This window comes from Ptychodera flava, chromosome 5, assembly GCF_041260155.1.
Source record: "Ptychodera flava strain L36383 chromosome 5, AS_Pfla_20210202, whole genome shotgun sequence".
NCBI lineage: Eukaryota > Metazoa > Hemichordata > Enteropneusta > Ptychoderidae > Ptychodera > Ptychodera flava.
The window spans coordinates 30,967,933-30,990,517 of NC_091932.1; the positions used below are offsets into that span (position 1 = coordinate 30,967,933).

Here is a 22,585-nt window from a genome sequence, read left to right on the forward strand (position 1 = left end):
TATTGCTGTTATTTTTGCTCTTGGTGCTCAAATATTTTAGTTTGGATTATAATCAGTTTTCAATCTTAAAATTGCACGTTTTACGTAGTGCGTTGTGTTTGCATGGGCCAAAAGCTGTCCGTCCGTGTTTTGAGTAATGAAAATATTATCAGCAGCTCATAGCCCTTGCGTTACTATGATTCCTCTAAAGTAAATGAAAAACTAAAATTTTTTCCTATGGAATCAAGAATGAAAATCGGGGGTCACAACTTCTTGGTTTTAGAGAACAAATTACCACACATTTACCGAAAGTTGAAGTTCAAAACGGACGCCATTCCTGTGTTATCTCTTTGGAAAATAAATGTTTCGATTTTCACAAAACTTAGTCGATATAAACTTTATTTAAGCTTACTCCGTAAGGTTCAAAACCAGCACCCAACAAATGGAAGGCCAAAAGAATATGTAATTTTTTTACAATCCGTAGCCTACATTTACCCCTGAGGCGCATTCTACCTTTTAATAGGCAAAACTGAGTTTAGATTTATCCCTATGCCAACAATCCCATGGCAACACCAAGCCATACGTCATTATCTTCATTTATTAGTTACGTACTTACCTCTCACAAACACCATAATGGAGTTAGGCCTATATAAATCAGACAAATCTACAACAAAACTTTGGAGTTTGGTATCTCTCCTATAGCTCCTGAACACTTCGTTCATTCGGTGTTGTTTCTTCCTGTTATCTGACTCAGTTTTTTTTATTATTGTACTTTAATATTCCTGTCCCACACTTTGTTCTTGTTTACAATTTTGTCACTTTTTGGTTAAAACTTTGTTGCCTGTCCTATCAAATAATTTTTAGAAGTTACATGTAACTTGAAGTTGTTGACGAAAGATGGTAGGCCTACTGACGGTGCTGTTTTTATTCTTCCCATACCAAGCGCTCGGTAAGGAACAAATGAAAACAGAATCATGTGCATTTTGGGTTAAACGAAGGTGTCATGTTCAGCACTTACGTCGATACCGGCCCGCTACTTACACCACTTAGTATGATGTTCATCAGTGTTCATGTTTCTTGATATGTACCGCAACGATAAATACAGATGACTGAAACAAAACCTCAACCAATTAAACGTTCTGCAATTGTAATAGCGAATCGCAACAAAGCAAGATTTCAAAGTTCCCTGTGCTATGACCATAAGAGTATTAATGTTTGTGAGAACGTCCGCAAAGCGATGGAGGGACTGTTGCAAAATATAACTCTCATGGCCTGCCAATCAACAAATTACAACGAATATAACTGACAATGTGTTAAGGGGGTTTGGTTTGGGTCAATAAAAGCGCATTGTTATCTGATCGCATCCGTTGTATATTTACGTGAAGCTAGGGGATACGAATACAAAATGGCGTCCACGCTGTGCAATACAGACTTTCCTCCGTACACAGTCTGTATGCTCGACGATGTTAATTTTCTTGTCGCCGGCGGAGGGGGTCCCGTCAGAAGTGGAGTGCCGAACGCAATTGTGAGTACATTTGTTTCATGGTGTCATCCAGTGGCAAATATCAGAATTTGAGACCAGGATAAGTCCGACGACTCGCGGCCGGCTGGTGAGAGAAGTGCATCCTGGCACAGACCTATATACATGTTACGATATGTTACATTGCAATGCCAATTATTGGCAATATACAGTTATACTGCTGATCGGTTGGCTACGGTCCCGTATGTCTTTACATGTAAATTGCCCCGCAGCCAGCCGTGTCTATAAAGTTTGGCCTACCTTTGCATGTTTTACCCCTATAACTCTTAAAATTTCATTAGCATGTGTGCAGAAATATTCACTAAACGAATGAAAGTTATGTAATGTAAATTCGTTGGCCTGCACTGCAGCAACCTGATGTTATTAGTATCATAAAAGACGGATTTGACTGTAATTCTATTACTACTCCGTATGTAACATTGTGCCAGTATTATGGAAACATGTCCACATCTTTTTTTTTTTTTAACCACAGTGAAATTCTTTATTAAAATGACCGCCACGATCGATTGACCCATGTTGCATGCATCATTCAATATGTATAATAAAATTCCCTCTACAGACAATATGATTCATTTGAAATGTGAGTTCTGACCTCGCAATGCAAACAAACGCCTGCACTGACGGTACGATTATTATGTTGGAAGGACGCAAACAAATACATTAAACACACAGCAAAACCATTCTAACTGTGCATCCCAGTACAATCCATGGATTACAAAAATTGGAGAATCCATTTTTGTTGCATTTTACAACCATCCACAGCCTTATACCTATTTATGCATTTTGTGTTGCCTTCTTTTTTACAAGGATAATTGCACTGTTCATTCTCTGATCATTTTTATGAAATAATTCAATTATTCATTTTTAATTTGCCCGAAATAGAACATGATATCCAAGGCAGTTTAAAGGGCCACAAAGCCTATGTATGTCTGGTTAGTACAAATCTATTAACTTAAAAATTAATCATTTCAAAATGTAACAGACTGTATTTTTTTCAAATATTCTGTTGACATTCAGGAAGTGTTTGAGTTGTTTGGAACAAAAAAATCGGTGTCAGCTGTGAGCGCATACAGATATGACACAGATATGTCAACAGACAGGAGCGCCATCATGAACAGCGCCATCACCGCTGATGGAGAAAACAGCTGTCTCTTAGCAACGGGAAAGGATGAGTTCTGTCAACTTTACCGCGTGAAGAAAGAAAAAGAGAGTGATGAAACAAGTGATGAACAAGGTAAGACAATGGAATATCCAAAATGCTTATCACATAAATAATTTTATGTAAATCGCAGTTTAGTAATAGAAGACCTTGAATACTAAAGCTTGAATTATTTTATTAGCATCTACCTCATACAAAGCCTGAACATGAAAGCATTTATTGTAGTCATTCTGTGAATATTGATATATGCTTGTAAAAGGTTTATCAAGCATTGTGATAAAGCTGTTTGCTCAATGAAAAGTAATTGTTCTGAAAGTTGCAATAGTGAGAAATGAATGAATGAATGAATGAATGAATGAATGAATGAATGAATGAATGAATGCATGAATGAATGAATGAATGAATGAATGAATGAATGAATGAATGAATAATAAATAAATAAATAAATGTGTAAATAAACTGAATAAATAAACAAATGAATGAATGAATATTTGAACACAAACCACTAGAGGGCAGACTTATAAAGCTTTACAAAAATGTCAGAGGTACTGATTGAAGCTACATAAGCTGTACCTTTTGGCTATTTTTTCAGAACTTTCGTTTTGTCGTTTCCCTACACTTTCTGCATTGAATCCCTAAACTGTAATTTAATGCCAAGTATTTAGCATATATCAACACGACCTATACGAGTTTAATCTACATTGTTATTATTGAAAATTGTATTCAAGTCCGGACTAGAATTCATTTGTAAACAATCAACAGTGATCACTACACACATACAAAGTGTGTTGATTAAAGGAATGCTTGAAATGTCAGCATGACAAACGGATTAGGGTCAGACACTGTGGTTTCAGAATAATGAAAAACCTGCCATAAGTTACAGCTTATGTCCCTTTAAGGTAATACGTGCCTTGAAACTGTAAACTTTTGCTCTAATTTTCTTTACGAGATCTGTAAACCACTCTCTTTCAAAATCAAGCATAAAAATTCAGGGATTATTGTGCAACTTTTGGTATGGGACAAATTATCGAAAATTCACAGATATTTGCAATTCAAAATATCGGCTATCCCTGTGTTAACTATAAGGGAAAAAAATTAAGATTGTTGATTTAATAAAAAACAAGATGGCCAACATTTCATCTCTGGCGTAAACATGTTCACACAAGCAGCATACTGGCACAGTATTGTTGAAATATGAATCTTAATATCAGTACCCAAGGCTAGGTACATTCCACCATCTCTCTTGTACATTGTTTCAACATTTCCGGTTTCTTTAACCCTTTTCCTGCCAAGTCCATATTTCACCACAAGGTCAAGATAGTTAAAATTAATGAAACACAACATACTCCCTATGGTGTATTTTAACATAATACTGTACATTTAAAACTGAGCTGTTGAAAACATAAATACTGTAAACTTGATTTTTTTGGACTGAAGATGCTTTAACGGACCAAACCAAGTGGGTGATAATACGTCATGTTTTGGCTCAATACTGCTTTTTACTGACTTGACTGATGGGGAAGTGATACTGTCTGGCAGGAAAAGGGTTAAGCCTCCATCATACACTTGCTGTGCACTGCTTTGAAACCTCTCATGTGCTTGGAAAACCAGCACTGACCCTATTAAAATATATGATTTTCTCTTTTTCTGTCGGATAGAACTAAGAAAACGGAAAGGCAAAGAAGATAAAAAAACAAAGGATGATATTGACACTGAAGACTTGTATCAATTTATCATTGAAAGACTTAAGTCAACACAGACTGATTTTAATGAATCTGAACAATATCAAAAAGCCGTCAGGTTTGTCCCGGAAAAATCTCTCCTTGTTACTGGGGGTGTGGACGGATATCTCAGATTTTGGAAGGTAAGTGTCAAGTGAAGTAACAATAAATGTTACTGAAAATTTTGTTTCAATATTTTTTGTTCAGACTTTTTTCATGTCTCGTTTTTTATTGTTTTTCATATAGTATCCAATATCTTCTCTTCATTTTCCAGATATGCTTTCACTGATTTCACTTCATCGTGATTTCCTTCAATGGTTTCCAAATGTATCAACCAAGCAAGGAATATATCATTAACAGTGACTTTTTGCTTCTTGTTATTCTTGATTTCAAAGAGGATGACTTCAAGGTTCCATACGGAAAGCTCAAGTTAAAATATAAGTCTTTCAATTTTGTGGCACGTACTGCGTGACCACTCAGGAGTTATGTGTAAACTCAACAGGATCACAAATACACTATCTTGTCACATACAGCCCCTGTTCATTCTCAGTGTCTTTGTAAATATTCACAGTACTATATACTAGTGACGGCTTATGTTTGATTTCCACAGCACCCAAACCTGAGCAAAGAATTAGAAATAGAAGCTCACAGTAAAGAGATTGATGACCTTGATGTCAGTCCAAGTGGAGATAAGGTAAAGTGATATCGTAAACTTACCAAATGCTACGTCCATTCACATTTTATCTCATGTATGAAATTTATACATGTGTAATATGGCTTTATTTAAGGTAGAATGCGCCTCAGGGACACATCTTTTGACTCTCAAATTTTTACAATTCTTTTCTGATCTACCGCTTGTTGGAGGGGGGAGGCCCTCATTTGAAAGCTCTTAAAATTGTCACATCTTAGTTTTTTGAAAATAGAAAATATTATTTTTCCCCCATAGAATTAACACAGGGATGGCGATGGCATGGCGGCCATTTTGAATTTCAAATATCGGTAAATGTCAAGTAATTTGTTTCTCTGGTACCAAGTTTAGCACGGTGACCCCAGATTTGTATTCTTGGTTTGGGAAGAGTATGGTTGAAAGTTTCATTAGAAAAGTTTGAGCAAAAGTTTCAGTCTTTTACTTTCCAGACGCTTACTACCTCAATACATCTACTTCATTAGGTCCTTGGAGTTCCAACACTTGGTAACAAGTTTTTTGAACAAAGTATGTCCAAATATAAATCATTATGATCCTTGTAAGAGGAAGGCCAGGCTGGTTTCTCACTGTCAAATATTCAAACCGTAACATTTTTTTCCACTTATTCATTTGTATAGCCGTGGAAAGACTGAAATATGCAAGAAGTTTCATTCATTTTTCAGCGTTGTCATTCATGAACATGGCAGTATTTATCTGAATTTATGGAATACTTGATACCGATAAATGCATAAAACCATGACAATACACGTCAAGTTATCAGAACCAGTGGGTTTCTCATCACAACACACATGCTACAGATCGTTGTTGTATTCAGATTTCTTTCAAGGGTGCTGCCAGTCAACTACATGCGATATTTAAGCAACAAACCACACCCAGCGATTGTATATCACGAGATTTTGACCTGTTCATGACATATGTACATTAGCGATAGCGAGTGCATATATGAAGTGAACTGGTCAAAATCGAGTGGTATACCATCCCTGGGTGTGGTTTATTGCTATTATATCATAACAGCATATTGAAATTCTGGCGTGGAACATCAAAACAAGATTTTTGCTCTTGCTGAGAGGTCGTACCTGTGCCAAACATGCTACTAGTATATCTCGAACATGGTACAGTTATTTTCACATCTCAACCAATCAGATCACAGTATTTGCGCTATCAATATACTGGTATGATGTAATACTAGAAATCTCATATTTACTGTGCTAAAGGTTTGTGCCAGAATATTGGTTGTTTAAGGAAGAAATGTGCCAGCCTATTTACCAATCTAAAAAGAAAGCACTGCTCACTTGATTGATTGATTTGATTGATTGACAGGTAGTATCTGTTTCAAGAGATTGTAAAGCCTTTGTGTGGAATACCAAAGATGGAAGCCAGTCGCATGCACTATACTGGAAACAAAACACTGAAGAGAAAGCTTATAGATTTAGATCTTGTAGGTATGTATGTACAGATGTATATCAATGAAATGACAAGGAGTGAACTTTGTTATTTGTACTGTACAAGCAATCTTTCAATATGAATATTCATCATTGGGTCATTGGCGGTGGTATCAGTCAATAACAAAGAAATCAACTCTGCGGAAGTTAAAACATTGTCTGGAAGGAGGTGACTTGTTGTCAAAACAACACCACACATCCTGCTAACTCTCCAGAAAGCACCATTTTGCAAATTTAAAGTTATTTGTGCGAATCTAGTGGTGTTGTTTTGACCATACGTGTGACCTCCTTCCTGACAACTTTTGCAGTGTTGATTTCTTTGTGATCGACTGATATTACAGCCTAGACAATAGTTACACCTGACAACGTTGGCAACTCCTCAATTGTGACAGTACGTCAAGTTCCCCCATTGCGAGTGGTTCAACGTAAACCCTGTATGCATATACTGCTACAAGCAGTAGCAATAAGAACATAAAATACGCACAATAATAGTGCTAAATTTAAACCTGTACTCTCAGTTCAAGTATATATTTATGTAAAATGACAAAGCGTAGCTGAAGAATTAAGCTTGTATGTGTTGATAAGAAACAAAAGAATTAAATTAAGGCAAAGAGCATTATCTGCTGATTCACCAAATCAAGTAACATACTGTCTTGGTTTTTGTGAGAAAGTGAAACTCACTCAAGTTTTGTTTTTGTGTCACAGGTTCGGCATAGTGGAAAATAATGTCAAAAATACAAAACTGTTTACAATACATGTACCTCACGTTCAAGGCAAATCCAACACACAGTGCTACATCACCAAGTGGGACACCAAACACTTCTCAGAAGAGAAAACGGTATCCACTGGAACGGATGTCTTGTCTGCCCTCGCAGTCAGGTAGGCGGATAGTTCTATATGAGAACATTTCATCATAGTTCCGTCGTGAATGATGTTGATACTAATTAATGTTTAGAGTTTTCTCATTAATATACAAAAATAAATACTTATTAAATGGTCAGATATAGCTGTAAGAATACATGTATTTTAAAAATACATGCTACAAGTTGATTACTCTCAAAACTGAATGATGTAAATCAAATCAGGTGAAAAGTTAGGGCTGTAAGTGTCTGGGTCTAGTATCTTTCATATGTGTGTACTCAGAAGAAGAAGATATGCACTGTATCATTGATGTGGAACTGGCTCAACTTTCATAACAAAGCATTGTTTGTTTACACTATTTACAGTGCTGATGGAAACTACCTTGGTCTAGGAACAATGTCTGGAGCAGTGGCAGTGTATGTAGCATTCAGTTTACAGGTAAAATGATTTGTCCACCTTGTCAACACCTCACAGAGCAGTTTATAGCAGTGGTGAAATACGTCTTCTATGTTAAATAGTATCTGTTCCTGGTCATTCATTCAGATGTTCATCTGTCTTTTCAATCCAAAACTTTGGAGTGTAAACTTAATTGCTTCTGTTGACTTTTGCAGACTCGTATTTTAAACTGTACACCCCCACCACCCATGAATAGATCCGCATGCACCATTGATAACTATGGGTTTGGGCCAAACCATGGTGGTGGAAGGGTTCAGAAATGGGGATGGAATTGGTGTGGCATGTCACATAACCATATCAGTGAACTGTGTGTACATCTTCATCCATTTTTAGCCATTTGACAAACTGTCATGCCTGTATATGGCACAAGACCTGTACTTAATTTCCCATAGGCCACCACAGTAGCGTTGAACTAAATTTCCTAATTTTAAAACATTCAGCGGCACAAATCATCTTGACAGGTGTTAGGTCAATGCCAGCTTGAGTAACTGATGAAGTTTTTTGTGTGAGGAAGGCCATTGAAATGTTGAGTTTGTGATGAAAATGGCTACGATTTCCATGGGCCCTATAACTCCATATATTACTACAGAATGCTACAGTACAGCCATCTTTCACAACAGTCTGCATTTTGATTCAGGCAGACAATGATCTTTGCAAAAATATTTCAAATCTAAAGCTCAAACCAAACAAGCATCAATACAGGTATCAAAACTCAAAGGTCTGCATTATTTTTAACGTGATCTATCTTCGCTGATAACAAACCCAGAAGTGAGTTACTGGTTTTGTGCCATATGTTTTACAATAATAGATGTTATTATATGACTTCATGGCAAGTGACAAAACCTGTGAAATACTGTGCACAGACTAAGCTTGCAACAGACAACACGAGGATTATAAATTTCTCTCCAGTGAATGCAAGCTATTGGAGCCATTTGCTTGTGATTCTAACAGTACAGTACTGTCTGGCTGTTGTCATAACAACCAGCCTGGGGATATTTTCTGTATCTTTAAATATCCATAATATATTTGCATTATAAGAGATTTGTCGCAGTGTAATTATTTCAGTGGATTATCAAGTAACATATGTTTTAATGACAGTTACAGATGTGTATCTAGCATTTGTGTAAAAAGTGATGATGTATGAATGAATCACGCCATCTGATTTCAATCTACATATTCAGCAGATAGAGAACCTTTTCATAAATTCTCAGTGTTGTCATTGGTCAGTTAATGTATACATTTCCATCACAGTGTTGGAATTAATTAGCAGATGGTTTAGACTTGTCACATATTGTGAATTCAACGTTCTCTGTTTCAGGTTTGAATTCAGTTTCAGATTTGGAATTCAGCTTCCAGTTTGGAATATAGTTTCAGATTTGGAAGACAGTTTCAGGTTTTGACTCTGATGGCAGTTTAACTGATCAGAATTTTAGGAACTACAAGACCAAACAATTGAATAGTGTGTGACTTATAGTTTTCCCTGTCGAGCTTACGTAAAATATATTTCAAACTCTATAGCACTGAAGTTATCTCCAGTATTTATCAAGAACTTGACTTTAAATGTGAATAAGCCTTACACATACGTTGGATGTTATCGAGATTATCTCGGAGTGTAACAGTTGATTGCCAAAAAAACTTATTTACATTCACCAAACTCTATGGTGCCTAGTTCTAACCAACCACAGACCTGACACCTTGCTGTTGTAATGTTTATTTTACAGAAACTGCAGTGGGTGAAAGACGTACATGGTATCTTTGTGACTGGTTTGTCATTTGTTCCACTGACCGAAAGAAACTCAAAAATTCTCGGTGAAAAAGACTGTGCACTGATCAGTATATCAGTAGATAAACAATGTAAGATGGTCAGAGTAAATAAAAGAAGTAAGTAATACTTTTATCGTTGGGGGCGCTCTATCAAAACAAGTGGTCAACTAGAAAGTGGTAGACGTCAAATAGTGCTTAAGCAGTGTAAACATTGTAAGATGGTCAGAATAAAGAAAAGAAGTGATAGTTTTTATTGTTGGCATACTCTGTCATAAAATGGTCTACTACAAAGTGATTGGCTGTCGTCAAAAATTATGGCTTTAGCAGTGTCAAAAACTTTTGCTTTACTCGCAATACAAATCCTTTACATATCATTCATCTCACTGTAAAGTTCAGCTTTAGCTGTATGAAACAGACTGTTTAGCCAAAGCATCACTGTCTCTCTGTGGATGATATTACCATTTTGGTAATGCATGCATAATACATATATTTTGCATCAGTTAGGTGTCTGCAGTTTCACTATATCTGGTGAATGTACGACTGTTTTCTGAAATGTGCCTTAGGGAGTGTTAACATTTCGTCTATAACACAGACTATTATTTTTGTATTTTGTCTTGCAGGTGAATATCCAATAATACTGATGTTATTAGGCTTTCTAGCCATAATAGTTGGTATATTTTTTCTGTCTGACTACCTCGGATATCCTTTGTAAAAAATGAGACAACGGATATACTTACTGTTCAGTACGAACAAGTAATGGATACTGTGAGAAGACATGAAGCTGATGACATTGTTTGAAAGTTGGTAGCCTGCATGATGTCATGGGAAGACTCTCTGACGAAACAGCACCATCAGAAGGCTATCTGACTGAACAATGTCATTTGATGGTCGGTTGAAAGAAAGGAATACACGCCACGACATTTCTCAGCAGTCTCTCTTCTCAGCAATACAGAGAGGAATCTATCCTAACAATCAGCCCTTAAAGTGGAAATATATTTATTTATTAAATTTTCTTGAAACTTTTAGTTTTTAAAATGAGAAAATTGTGGTGCAGGATGTAATATTTGACACGATCATTGACACAAGATTTAAAGGTTGAAATGATAGAAACAGATAGGTAATCTGTCACATGAACTTCCATATTATAAAACAAACAATTATAAATTTTCATTGAAGATTATCAAAAATACAACAAAACTTCAGGACTTTACCTAATCATGATTTAGGGACAACTTTATCAGGTAATATGCTTGCTAAGAAAAGGGAGAATTTTAAATCTGCTTTGTTTAGCTTACTAGCAACTTCATTTTAGCACAGTCCCTCTACAGATAGAGGGACCGTGATTTTAGTTATATTTGAAAGAACGAGAACACGTGTGCTTATGTTTCAGCTTGTGTTTCTATAATTTTATTTCATTCCAAATGTCTTGTTTTTGCAAGCAATAGATCTAGAAATGAGTGAAAAGGACATAATTAAGAAATTTGGACCAAAGTATTTAAAAGTATACCATAGGAACTAATGAAATGGCTTATAATCCAGTCTCTTTATAGCAAGTATTATCATAGCTTTGTCAATACAAGTGAACTTTATGATGTCATACTGTCAGATTATTGCTGATAATTTATCTGATTATCCAGTATTGTGGCCCAAGATGTTTTCTACATCTATAAATTCACTGGCATTGCCAAATCTATAAAACAATAACAATAATGTACCCCCTCCAAGCCCATAATGGACTTATGCAAACTTTGCACTCCATAATGTACTCAACCACGCCTAGTAAATCATGTCAAGTTTGCTTTCCTCCGTTATAGGTTATAACTGTATCATTTATGTGCATTGAGGAAACTACAGTTGAGAAAGATAAAATTCACCATTGGCTTGATTTTATTTTGTGTGTGTGCAGTTTTGATTGGAAGAATATGAATCTATAAAGTGCAATTATTAGAGAAATTGATGATGGTTCCAATATCTCTTTAATTCCGTAACGATTGCCATTTTATGAAAGGACTCTTCACCATAGAGACCTGATGACTGATGAACATTTATTTCTTTATCTGAATAATGTTTTTTTGTTCTGCACTGTGTCGAAAATCAGAGTTCAAAACAGATGCGGTGATTGCACATGAACACTTTCATACGGATTCTTGCAATTCACACTGCCGCAAAGTCCAGTCACGAGACAATCTTAAGAATGGTATGTATGCAATTTAGAATTCCTTGGTCCGTAGACTGTGAAGTCTCCTTGACCACAGTCCCTCTAGTGGATAGAGGGACTGTGCCTTGACATATTACCATATCTTTTCCACACTTTTTGATCTTTGATCTTTAATCTATGTATCATCTTGGCACATGCACTGTGCCTTGATGGTGAAAATGAATTTATAATCTAACATATCTGTAGGCTTCCATTTTTCAAGTCAAAATGGATTTAACTGACATTTTTATGTGGCAACTGTTTTGTGACTGTATTGATATAATTTGTAGCTAGGGCCACCAGATACTCAACTTGGTTTTCAGGATGAAACTGGTGTGGAGTAAAACAAATGTATGGCACAGATTTCAATCATGTAGTACTTGTATCTCTTCCAATGTATTGGACGTTTCTTGACTGTATTCGCATGGTTGCTTCTGTCCCTCCAGGCAGTAGTGGTGCTTTAACAAGGCTTACATTACTGCCACGGTTGGCTAGCATAACAAAGATGCATAAATATTTTGTACGTCAGTGATTCTTGTAAGTGTACATACGCATTAACAAGGCCACAATTTATTTCCACCAAATTATGATAGAGATGCCAATCTAAACACATTTTACATTCTTGGATTTTGGGTACAGGGTACAGCTATCTTGTACTGATGTAAAATCATCTTGCACTCTCAAACTTGTGTTTTACAAAAAATTGGTGAAATGGTCACATTTTGTTACATTATTGGCAGTGATATAATCCTTGTTAGAGTGCAACCTCAGCATGAATGCATTGTTTCTAGTCAATGGCATCTGTATTTCATATACATGTATATTTTGAAGAGAACATTGTCTAAATCGATACTTGATTTATCCCAGATTTGTCTTTGCCAATATTTCAGTCTTCTCATGCTCTATGCTTTTAAATGTTCTTCCTAATGCTTGTTACATTACCTTGGTTAATTCACATTGAGAACAGAATTATAGTCTTTATTTTTCTCCTCCACAGGGTCAAAGGTCATACATTTCAGATACTTTTCATTTTTTTTAGCTAATTTGAGTAGTTGTCCACACAAGTGAAGTCTAAAAACATTGTGTTGTTTTTTCTTAATTTGATGATGGGACATTTTTTAAAACTGCAGAAAAGCCACTTCACAATTTTAGACATACACACCATATATACATTTACGGGCAAGATAAATCTGTTCAGTGGCCCTTTTGATTCTTGTAGTTCTTTTGATTCTTGTACCTCATGAAATGGGCATTCTTGTCACACACATACACACCCAGACACACCCAGTCTCAACCGTAGGCAGTATTAGCAAAATCAGGAGACAGGCTAGTTCACATATTTGTCGGAAATTTTGTTCAGAATGGTACACAAGACTGGGCTTTTATTTGGGAATTATTTATTGAATAAAAATAAAAATAATCTTGTGCTGTATGCTTATAGCGTGAATGTTTGAAGCAAAAATGGTACTTTGTTTATAAACAAGAGAATGTGATGTGCGTGCAACCTGGACAATTGGGAAACATGATCTAGTCCTATTTTATGAAGGTGACAAGTGACATGTATTACGGTAAACGTGTGGCTAACATGCTTTGGTGGCATGAATTCTCAGGCTTGTATATATTGGTTGCATGATTAATGAATTTGTTTTGAATGAGATATTCAAACTGAAAATTCCAATTGTAAAATCCCGTAAGGTGGAGCTGCATGTTGCGAACACAGTTTTTTTCAAAGCAGTATTTCTCATCAAAGAAGTCAAGGAAACCCCCCTCATACTATATATTTTCAAAAAACAGAGACTCTAAACTTTAGTATGGTAGCAGTAGTTTACTCAAAGGATGAAGTAGGTGTATATTTGGGGTAAAAAACGTCAATTTTTGATATTAATGATAAAAATTAATTTAAATCAAAAACTTGACACTATTTTCTGAAATATAGTATTTCACTTGGAAGAAGAGTATATGTAGAAAAAAACGACAATTTTATTTTGCATTATCTATCCTCATTCTAAAATGGCAAGGGTTGAAAGACTGACACTCAAAAAAGTGATTAAAATCATGATTAGCAAAATTAAAATGCCTCTTATTCAAAATGTAAGAACTTTATTGCCAAATAAAATAGTCTTTATATAGCATTTAAAGAACATAATGTGAAAATTTCAGAAGATTTGACCAAGCCAGAGTGGAGTTAAATTCTTTAGAAATTTTGAAATTGGGAGGAAAAAGAAGCCTGGAAATTGGGTGATTTGCATACATTTGCATAAATTAACTTCTTTGTTGTGCAACTTTTGACTGCTTTACAAGCCAAAAGGTGAACACAACCAATATTTTCTTCCTGGGTTAACAAATTAATCAAAATTGAATGAATATTTGCAAAAAAGTGACTTTTGAGCAAAATACGCTGTGTTGGGTGCAACACCCCCGTAATTTTATCTTTATCATGTGTGACACAATCTGATTAAAATCAGATGTAGAGTACAGCGATGTCTTTACATGTACTTACGCGGTATTCTCTTGCTGTCGCGACAGCAAGAGAATACTGCGCAAGTACAGGTCGCCGTACTCTACATCTGATAATCAGATTGGTGGGGACATTACCAAATTGTGTCAGCTATTACAAAGATGATTAACACGGAGCCAGATCATGAAATATTACTTTGATTGTGATTGTTCAGTACACTAATGAATACCATAGTTACCATGGTAATGAGACAGGTTTCAACCATGAGGTATGTATAATATACATTATGCAAACACTTTGTTGTAACATTCTTACTGTTAAAGTTATTTTCACAGAGACTGCAAGTAGCTGGCATTAGTGTTTGATCTCAATAAATGGGGGTGTTTAAGTGTGATTCAAGGTGACCATTGATATCTACACAAGAAATTGCTTTCCACATCAATTTGAACTTGCATGCTATATGTCAAAATGTCTACCCACTGAAATTACACACACACACAAACACACAGAGTTCAATGCATTTCACCTACGTCTGATGTAGATGGCACTCACGATAATGAGAAAGACCCCACACTGTACATGTACATTCTGTTAAGTATATCTCGCAATTTATTATTAACAAAGTGATTGGGTAAAAGGCTTTATATACATTGAAGGAAAACATTTAAATTTTCAAAATAATACCAAGTATGAAATGATATAAAACAAACATAAAGGACATGAAGTACTGCTTCAGGAATGTTCACCCCTAATTCCCTGTAAACAGGTCCACAACCATCATTGATAACAATGGGTTTGGACCAAACCATGGTGGTGACAGGGAGGTTTGTAAACCACTTTCTGTGTTATCTACTTTCCATGTTACACTAGCTTGGTACGAAGAGCATATATTTGAACTGTACTTGTCAAAAATACAAACAAATATCTCGCTGAGTCAGACTAAATTTGACAGAGTGTCAAGGATCCACAAGGCTTTTCAATACTTTATGTTAAATACTAAATCTTATATATACATACATGTCATACATCTACCTTTGAGATATATATATTTCAACTTTTTCTCTTTCAGGGGCGTACAGTTGTCAAATTTATACAAAAAAACCATCCTTTGATAGATACTTTTCAATAAGACAGCATTCATCGGACAGTATTGACATCACTTCTGGTATTTCAATAAGCTGAAGTCATTATTAAGACCAAAAATTAAACTTTCTTTTTTCGCACAACTTGGTCTTCCCATCCTTGAAGTACATATGGAAACAAAAAGCAAAGCTAATATCTTTCATAGATCTACTCTAATATTCAAGAAGCTCAGACTTTGTTGTTTTTTTATTTACATTTGTTAAAAATTACGACAAATCAAAAACTGAAAATAAGTGCTCAAGCATTGTTTGTTTTTGTTGTTAATCTGTTGTGAGTTATATTTACAAAGTTGAACAGATAGATGGAAATGCATTTATTCATAAAACCAAGACGGTGAAAGAGGACAGAACACTGTGATAAAGACATCAACGACAATAAAAAATAAATCAAAATTATGTACTTTGATTTCTTAAGTATCAAATGCACAGGAAAGCTTTCGGATTGAGCACTATCAGTATCATTAACATTTTTTTCCAAGTTTAAGATTTTGACATATCTTCGGCAAGATGCACAACAAAATATACTTGGTTCTTGTCTGTCTTGCATCAGGCAAAACAAGTATAATACTCTCCCTGAGCAATTCAAATTCTATGCTATATTATTGGTCAGACATCTATGATAACTACAAGACTGCTATAAATACAATATGACGGAAAATAGGTTACTTGCCGAGGGACATGGATAAGGACAGGCATACATCTGCCAAATCTCAGTGAATATATGCACATGAATTAGGTTTTTGATTTTCTGTCACCTTGTCAAATACAAAGAGGCAAGGTCAAAGGTCACATATGATGTCACAATGCAAGGTAGAATATGGCCAACTTTGAGTATCAACAGCTGGCTGCTAGTATTTACTGGAAACTATGCTCACGTCAGTCTCAGCAAGACTCTACCTCACAGTGGGAAGTTTTGCATATCTAGGCTAGAATTCTGACGATGGTTTCTGATCTGATGTGAGACTGAATACTGACCACATATTAAAGCTTTATTTTTAATAAAATCGAACACAACTGCCAAAAGCTCACATGCTACTCAGACTACTAATTATAATGTGGGTCAAAGTTGAAGCATGTAAATGTAAAAATTTGCATTTCAATGAGATAAATACATTCTACAGGTCTGGGGCATTTCTCCTTGTAATATACTAGTGGTGCAGAGTAAATGTTAATAATATTCACATCAAACTACGACAATGTAAACCCTTCACAACCATACATCTCTTGGTGATGTGCAGACAAAAGAACTGTGTACACCATGGTCTTTATGGTCTCTTCACTGGTGTTCATGTACATTGGATTTTTCAAGTGTCATTACTTTTCTCAAGTAAACTGTCTGTGCATCCAAGTATCCTATTGTACAATGGCTCATAAGTTACGGTGAGGTACTCCAATACCTCACCTGGCAAAAATTCAAGACCTTTGCACGTTTCTGACAGCTCCAAGCTTGTATCGATGCATCAAAGGCTACACAGATGTAATCCATGCCAGGTTGAAGCACTTAAAGTTCCATCACGTCAACGCAATATACTGAAATGCAATAAATCTTGATTTTGTGACGACTTCTCTTTGATAAAATCCATGTAAATTTCAGTCATGATAATATGAGTTGTCATGGTATCTTCATCTATGTAAAGGGAAGGTCACAGAAACAAGGTGCTCTCAAACTTGAGTCTTCTCAACTTCTTTGTCCAAAACTTACAGCAGGCATGTATATAATGGTATTTGCTCGACTTGAGTTCAGTACCACAATAATTGTCAAAGCCTGCATGCATCTGTCAATGGTCATCAATAGTAGATTTCATCCTTTGTAGCCCAGAATCATGGTGAAAGTTTGAAATAAACAACTCCAAGGCAAATACTGATGATTTCTAGCTGGTTATCTCCTGGCATCACAACCAGCCAGGATTATACTGAGAGAGTAAAAGTGCAAGTTGTTGATATACAATCTTCTGGTAAAGTCTGATGTATTTCCCCTGTGGGTATACGCTGATCATGTCCTAGGCATCCACAGCACTGGGACGCAGCCAGGCATCTTGGCTGGTGGCAGACGGAGGTCTATTGTGAGAGATTGATACAAAATATTTGTCATTGCTTAACCACATTTTTACGAAATAATGACAGATAGACTTTGAAAAGGCTGGATTAGGAATATAGTCACAGAACACAAAGTTAAGCTCAATCTCTAATATCTGTTTCAACAACATATGTAAATTTATCTGTTTGATTATGATACCACACTGCCTCACTGTGACATAGAGATTGGTGTCTGAGACCAAACTGGAATTTTATTTCAAGAAACTGTTATGATAATAAATATAGGATAACTGAGTGGTATGGTCAAACCACAGTCACTCCACCGACTTTGGTCAAATACTGGTATTGCTGATTACAATTAAAATGGCCAAGGTTTGTTTTGAAATTTTTTACAGCCCAAGGAAATTGAAATGAACTATTGGTTGTTTTCAATCTCCTGCACAAGTACATGACTGACTTCTCACACATTTAACAAAATTTAAACTGATGTTAACCCCTTGACTACCAAGGCCAATGTATTCCTATATACCAGGCCCCTTATGTAAATATTGATAAAATCTCGGGTGTGGTCATTGCATGAACACTGCTTAGAGTAAAAATTAAGTAAGTACCAATAAACCATATATTTTCTGAATCAGCATGAAATTTCCCTCTTTTTCATACTTAAGTTTTGTATTTCCAGGTCACGTGACTGATCACATGACACAGCATGTGACCAGAGTTGGCAAAAAATATGAATATTTGAAGCATCAGGACGTGTTTTGAATCCATAAAATGACGCAAATTTGAATACAGTTCAATTTTCATGGCATTGTCTTTACATATATGTAATAATAACTACCCTTTACTTTATTTATAGATGTACCAATTTAAGATTTTTCTCACAAAAGGCAGAGTAAATGGACCACAAAAATCAGCATCTGACATGATTCTGTACTTGAAAATCAACACATTTTATATTTGTAAACACCTGCTTTATGATTCCCTTGCAGAAACATGCATCTAAAATGGTTATGATTTATCAAAAAATAATTCACAATATTTAAAAATACATTTTAGGGAACAACATATCACATGACCAAACACATGACCAGTCATGTGACCAGTCATATTGATAATATGGCTGCTATAAAATTTCACTGGCTTATAGTAAAAAATTGCATTTCCTCTAGTTTCATTCACGAATATTGCTGTTAATAGAACATATTTACATATAAATCATTTGTTTTCAATAAATAAACATTTCATTTCATTAAAAAAACAACCATAAACATCTTCGCGATCGTCCGTACTTCTGAAAACTGTAAACAATCAGCACGACGCTTCTGTGATCAGCCTGACCTTTCAGGGTCGAGGTCATGGGTCACGACATTTGCTTCCGGATTTTGGCCATACTCGGACGTACGGGGGCGCAATCACATTGAGGCCAGATCGGAATACATCAATCTTAGTCGCGCTGAGTGCCAATGCCGAAATTACAGGATTTTTAGCGACAAAAACGAAGCAAATACGCATATTTTACTGTGCCGGATATTTCCGGCACTCAAGGTATATGGTAATTCAATATGGCGCCGGATATATCCGGCGCCATAGGTAGTCAAGGGGTTAAACACATAGAAATGGGACTAAAATGACATAGCTTGCTGTAGAGGTTGAAATTCATATAATTGGAGTAAACAAAAACAAAACAAACAAATAGTCAAAACAGTGTGATTGATTATAGAGATAAGCAAAGTTGTTGGGCAGGGAGATTTTTTTGCCTTGCTGGGGTTTTACAGAACAAAAAACAATTCATTCCACTGGCTTGGCATTATATTTACTGGATAATAACGAGTGCTGCTATTGGCTGGATAACAGGTGTGCACCTGTAAGATTCAAATTAACGGAATGTACCAGTACATGCAGCACAGGAAAGGACGCCACCTGGTTATATTACAGCTGAGAACCAAAGCATTTCCCTTCTCAAAAAAAAAACAACAACAACAACAAAAAACAAAAATATCCAAGCTATAGTGATTTATAAAGTTAAAATTATATGATCAACACAATCAAAATTTACAAGGTGAGTTATTGAGTTGAAAGGAAAGCAAGACAGCAAACAGACCAGACCAGAAGATGACTTCAAAAAATAATACAACTTACACCATGCATTGATATGCAGTGCAGGTTTCATATCTTAAAAGATCGAGTGCTTATGCTAATTGAGTGAAAATGGTTTACATTTTATGTTTTGGTTGTGTCCACAGAGAGTATGCCAGTGTGTGAAAAATAAAAACATAACAGCATGCATATTAGTGACAATATTAAGACAATGTTCTTGTAGCCGATAATTATTTCATGAAAGGGTGTTGATTATTTCTCTCTGTTTTGTCTTGTACATGTACACATACATGGTATCAGAGTCATGCATTGGCCTATGGAGTGAGTATGAACTTGAAGCTGTGAATATCTTGATGTTATATGCTGCACAATTCCATGATATTTGCATATGCATATAGCATATTTGCATATGCATATTGCATATTTGCATATGCATATTCATGATAGTTGCATATGCATAATTGACTGTCAGAAATCATCGTGATTACAATTTCAGATGTACACTGTACACAATGCTAATCTTAATGAATACTATCGTATGTCAACTCAAAACAAAATATGGACATGGTTTAAATGACTGCTGGATGTAATTATTTGATTGACTGACTGACTGATTGATTGACTTATTGATTGATAGACAGAATGAGAGAGGTATTCACCTGTCATGACTTGACTTGTTCATGAACCTCTTGAGGACTTCATCGGGATCAGCTAGGGAGTCACCATCAGCTGAAAGGCAAGATAAAACCAGACAAAAAGCAACTAGGAGAGAGTGTTCACACAACAAACATTGGTTAGAAAACAGTTGAAATAGACATAGTGTTAGTACATTTCATGAAACCAAACACTCTGAGATACCTTTAAAGTGATTGGCTGATGCACATCAATGCTATCTTTTGATTGGCTTACAGAAAGTGATGTTACTTTTTGACTGGCTGACATACTATGACAAAATCGGACAATGAGAGATGCAAAAACATGATTGGCTTGAAGTTAATTTTGAATATTAGTACCACTTTGAAGATAAGATGATTTTAAACAGAATCTGAACAGATGAACTGCAAAGAACGTAACGATAAAGAACAAGATCATTTTCCAGACTGTCAAACACAAACATAAATATTCTAATAGATATGTTAATAAACCCAGGTGTTACTTTTATCATGCAAATGTATAGATACCTTTAAGATAATCCATGATGAGATTTTTGAAATAAAAATATTTGACGCTTAAATTTTGATTAAAGTTTACCAGTCAAATTACATAACAAACAGCAATTTACAAAACATGAGATTTTATGATACACACAGATTCCTCAAATTACTTAACAAACAGCAATTTAACAAAACATGAGATTTTATGATACACACAGATTCTGATTTTGCTGTTATAAGGTAAATACATTATCGTTAATAAACAAATCCGCCATACCTTCCAAACGTTTCAAGTTTTCCAGTCTGTCCCTATTCTTCTTGGCCAGGGTGTCCACATCAAAGCTGGTCACTGAACCCATTGGATCTGCTTGCTGTGGAGCATTCACACAACCAATAAAGTTAATCAAAAAATAATTCTTTAAAATTTTTTTTTATGAATGACAACTTGATGGTGCTTTGTTTATATTGGTATTCATATTGCAGTATTTCCTGCAATGCTATACAAACTGCATGTACAAATGTTTATGTGGCAATCTCCATATGATGTACTGATAACCTTAATGACGTCTAATTTAGACCCCGATGAATGAATTCATGCAGTGTCTTATATCCTTTCCCTGTGACAGCATTATTTAACACTCTGAAACTGAAACATACTATTATTATAATTATTATTAATTTTTTAAGGGTGCACTGCACTTCTTCTGAGTTGTCTGTACAAAAATCAGAAATCAAGAATCACAGAATATTAGACACTTCTGTAACAACTATCTTCAAGAAGGGAAAAGTTTTAGGTTGCGTTTGAAAGACACAATTGGCCTACAATTTTTTAACGTTTGCTTTCATTCGACCATTTTTCCCTAATTTCTATTGATGTATGACCTCCTGAAACGCAGTGATGTACTCAGGAGCTGAAACCTGTAAGACTTGGCTACTGATATCCATGTCTGTGGATCTGCATGAGATCAGACTCTTTCATACCCCTATTTTGCTATACAGCTTCAGAAGTCCACCGAACACTGATGTCCCTCTACAGTCTCTGGCCAAATGAGACCAACGGGCATGACAAGATGAAACCATGCAACTCTGGTGACCCGAGTTGGTCCGCCAGGCTTACTATGATTGTTGTAGGCAACAGGACACGGTTGATCTGGTGGCCATGGGGGACAGTGGTAGTCTGGCATCAGATGAACACAAAACCATAGAAGAATTGCATTCTAATTTTCTCAAACCGGCACAAAGATCATACAAAATTCACCAATAGTATAATACTAACAATCTGGTTTTTTTTAATATTTAGACTTAAGCAATAATGTACCCCCCTCCTGGCCCATAGTGAACAAAAGAAAACTTTGCATGACATAATGTAAGAGTTGAAGCTGTAAGAGTTGAAGGGCCAGGAGGGGTACATTATTGCCATTACTCGGCAATGCCAATGAATTTGTAGATACAGAAAACATCTGGGGCCATAATGCTGGATAATCAGATTCATTATCAGTAATATTCTGGGGTATATCACAAAATTCACTTTTATTGACAAAGCTATCATATACCAGCCAACAATTTGAGTAAATAATTGATGAACTTATTTTGGTGGCTGAGACAGATAACACACAGATGATAAGGGTCATACCTTTGGTGAGGGTGAATCCCTGGCCACACGTCTTCTCTGTCTTGCTGAAGATGGTTTGTAACCAATAGGACTACTAGGAATCTCTGTCTCTCCAGTGTTTGCATTCACAAATGCACTCTCTGATGGCAAAGGCATGGAAGGGGACTCTATCCCCTGCACATAGACAAGTCAGGTGTTAAAAAGCTGTTACATTGACTGGTGATACTTTATCAATTATTGGTGAAATTATTGCAATG

At 35.7% G+C, this 22,585-nt stretch overlaps 2 protein-coding genes across 2 annotated transcripts in view; one reads left to right on the top strand and one right to left on the bottom strand.

The window, feature by feature from the left end:
- The first annotated feature begins 1,367 nt into the window (after positions 1-1,367).
- LOC139133500 (guanine nucleotide-exchange factor SEC12-like) lies at positions 1,368-13,248 on the top strand. The gene is made up of 9 exons (XM_070700134.1): positions 1,368-1,504; positions 2,537-2,753; positions 4,337-4,542; positions 5,010-5,093; positions 6,426-6,547; positions 7,253-7,426; positions 7,774-7,846; positions 9,586-9,745; positions 10,249-13,248. Exons 1-9 carry the CDS (start codon positions 1,385-1,387, stop codon positions 10,338-10,340), a joined length of 1,248 nt encoding a protein of 415 aa, XP_070556235.1. The 5' UTR covers positions 1,368-1,384; the 3' UTR covers positions 10,341-13,248.
- Positions 13,249-14,865: 1,617 nt separating this feature from the next.
- LOC139133499 (uncharacterized) overlaps positions 14,866-22,585 on the bottom strand; it is a 93,523-nt gene continuing 85,803 nt past the window's right edge. The window contains exons 60-63 of the mRNA XM_070700132.1: positions 22,350-22,502; positions 20,994-21,087; positions 20,222-20,291; positions 14,866-17,483 (exon numbers count right to left, since the gene is read on the bottom strand). Of these exons, the coding sequence (XP_070556233.1) occupies positions 17,426-17,483; positions 20,222-20,291; positions 20,994-21,087; positions 22,350-22,502 (375 nt within the window). The 3' untranslated portion in view covers positions 14,866-17,425. The remainder of the gene's footprint in view (positions 17,484-20,221; positions 20,292-20,993; positions 21,088-22,349; positions 22,503-22,585) is intronic.